Source organism: Gavialis gangeticus, unplaced genomic scaffold (assembly GCF_001723915.1).
Source record: "Gavialis gangeticus isolate Ggan-Ray unplaced genomic scaffold, GavGan_comp1, whole genome shotgun sequence".
NCBI classification, from domain to species: Eukaryota; Metazoa; Chordata; order Crocodylia; family Gavialidae; genus Gavialis; species Gavialis gangeticus.
Genome location: NW_017729024.1, coordinates 180,074,863 through 180,076,563, shown reverse-complemented (window position 1 = coordinate 180,076,563; position 1,701 = coordinate 180,074,863). Strand labels below are relative to the sequence as shown.

General features: G+C 60.8%; 1 protein-coding gene across 1 annotated transcript in view; it reads left to right on the top strand.

The window, feature by feature from the left end:
* The first annotated feature begins 1,551 nt into the window (after window positions 1–1,551).
* Window positions 1,552–1,701, top strand: part of ACAA2 (acetyl-CoA acyltransferase 2) — a 25,647-nt gene continuing 25,497 nt past the window's right edge. The window contains exon 1 of the mRNA XM_019518152.1: window positions 1,552–1,587. Within this exon, the coding sequence (XP_019373697.1) occupies window positions 1,572–1,587 (16 nt within the window). The 5' untranslated portion in view covers window positions 1,552–1,571. The remainder of the gene's footprint in view (window positions 1,588–1,701) is intronic.

The following is a 1,701-nucleotide window of genomic DNA, read 5'->3' as shown; positions in this document are numbered from 1 at the left end:
GACAGCAGCACCAAGTCTCCCCACCCAACCCCACTAGCTGAGCTGCAGAGGCCCGAGAGGGAGGGCAGCAGGGCAGGGAGCCCCCAGCCCACAGTAAGCAGCCTGCCCCCTCACTGGCCCCTAGGCGAGTAGCCCATGGCTCTGCTGCCACGCATGGCCCCACCCTGGCTGGGCAGCAGGCCCAGTCCTACCCAACTCTCCCTCACTATGGGGGCCTCAATCCCACCCCCAGACTTACCTGTGAGAGTTGCTTTCCATGCTGCCTGGTGGCCACGTGCACGTGTATGTGCACACATGCACATGGTGCCCCTGCCTGACCACCCTCCTCTCATTCCCCCCAGCCCCTTGCAGGCTGGAGCTCTACCAATCTGCAAGGGGAAACCCACCTTTCCTCAGGTTGTTCTCCTTAAAATGAGAAGTCTGATTTTACCATGTTGTTCTGTGGCAAATGGCAAACCCAGATCCCTAACGATTACTTTGCATGTGTGGCAATTACTGTGCGACTGACCAGTTCATCATGTAATAGTTACTTTGCACTTGAGACCAATCTAAATTTAGTACGTGATTGCCCAGTCAAGTGTGTAACGCATGTAACATGTAGCAGAGGACTATGCGGTGCAAGGTGGTGTTCCCACCATTACAGCGACTTTCCACACAGAAAGGCAAAGCCCCTTGCAGACCAACCCACCTCCCCGTGCTGCAAGCCACACATACGTCCGCCCCATTGCACAGAGACTGCGCCGAGGTCTCAGCAGCTCAGCCAGAGTAACTAACCGCGGCTCCTCTCTCCCTGCTGCGCACACGGCCCCTCTTCTGCCGTGCCCCACGACTGCAGCCTGCGCTGGGCGTCTCCTGCGGCAGAGAGAAGCAGGGCAGGGGATGAGTGTTGCTTGGTAGGTGTTAGCCCCACCTGCCCTGCCCCTGCTGCTCACCCTGCCCCTGGTCTCAGGTGCTTTCCTCAGCACCATTTCCATCATGCTGTTGCCAGCAGCTCGGATTGCGCAGTGGACTCCTCATCATGGACCAGGGCTTGCCTCCTCCTCCCCACCACCCTGTCCTGCCCCACCTTCCCCCAGTCCCTGCCGAGGCTGGCAAGGCGGGGAGCGGGCTGAGGGAGCGACGAAGCCCTCCCTCCCTGTCACCGGCTGGGGTCACCGCCCTCGCCTCAGACGGGCAGGGCAGGGCAGGGCAGGGCCGGGCCGGGCCGTTGCTAGGCAACCGCGGCGCAGCCCGTTTGAATCCCAACTGTTCCAACGTTCGAATCCAAACGGTTGCAACAGTCTCCGCGCGCGGCGTCTGCGCCTCAGAGCCACGAACCGCCCCTAAAACAACCCCTCATACAAATAAATAAATATATATGAATATATATATATAAAACTATATCTAAACAATAATAAGAAAGATATACATAGAATACACACACACGAGCCCCCGTTCCCCCGGCCCGTACTCACCGCAGCGGCGCCTTCCAACAGCCGCGCAGTCCCGGGGGTGGGGGAGGGGCCGGGAGGAAGTGGGTGAAAGGTCGTGGGAGGGAGGGGTGGTCGGTTTCCGGCGTGGGCAGATTGACCATGGCGCTGCTCCGAGGTGAGGTGCGGGGCGGGCTGGGCCGGAGGTGTTTGGGGGAGAATGTCATGTCGGCTGGGGGTGCCCCCTCCAGCTGGCGGGGTCCCAGCCACAGCCCCCCCCCCCCCCCCCCCC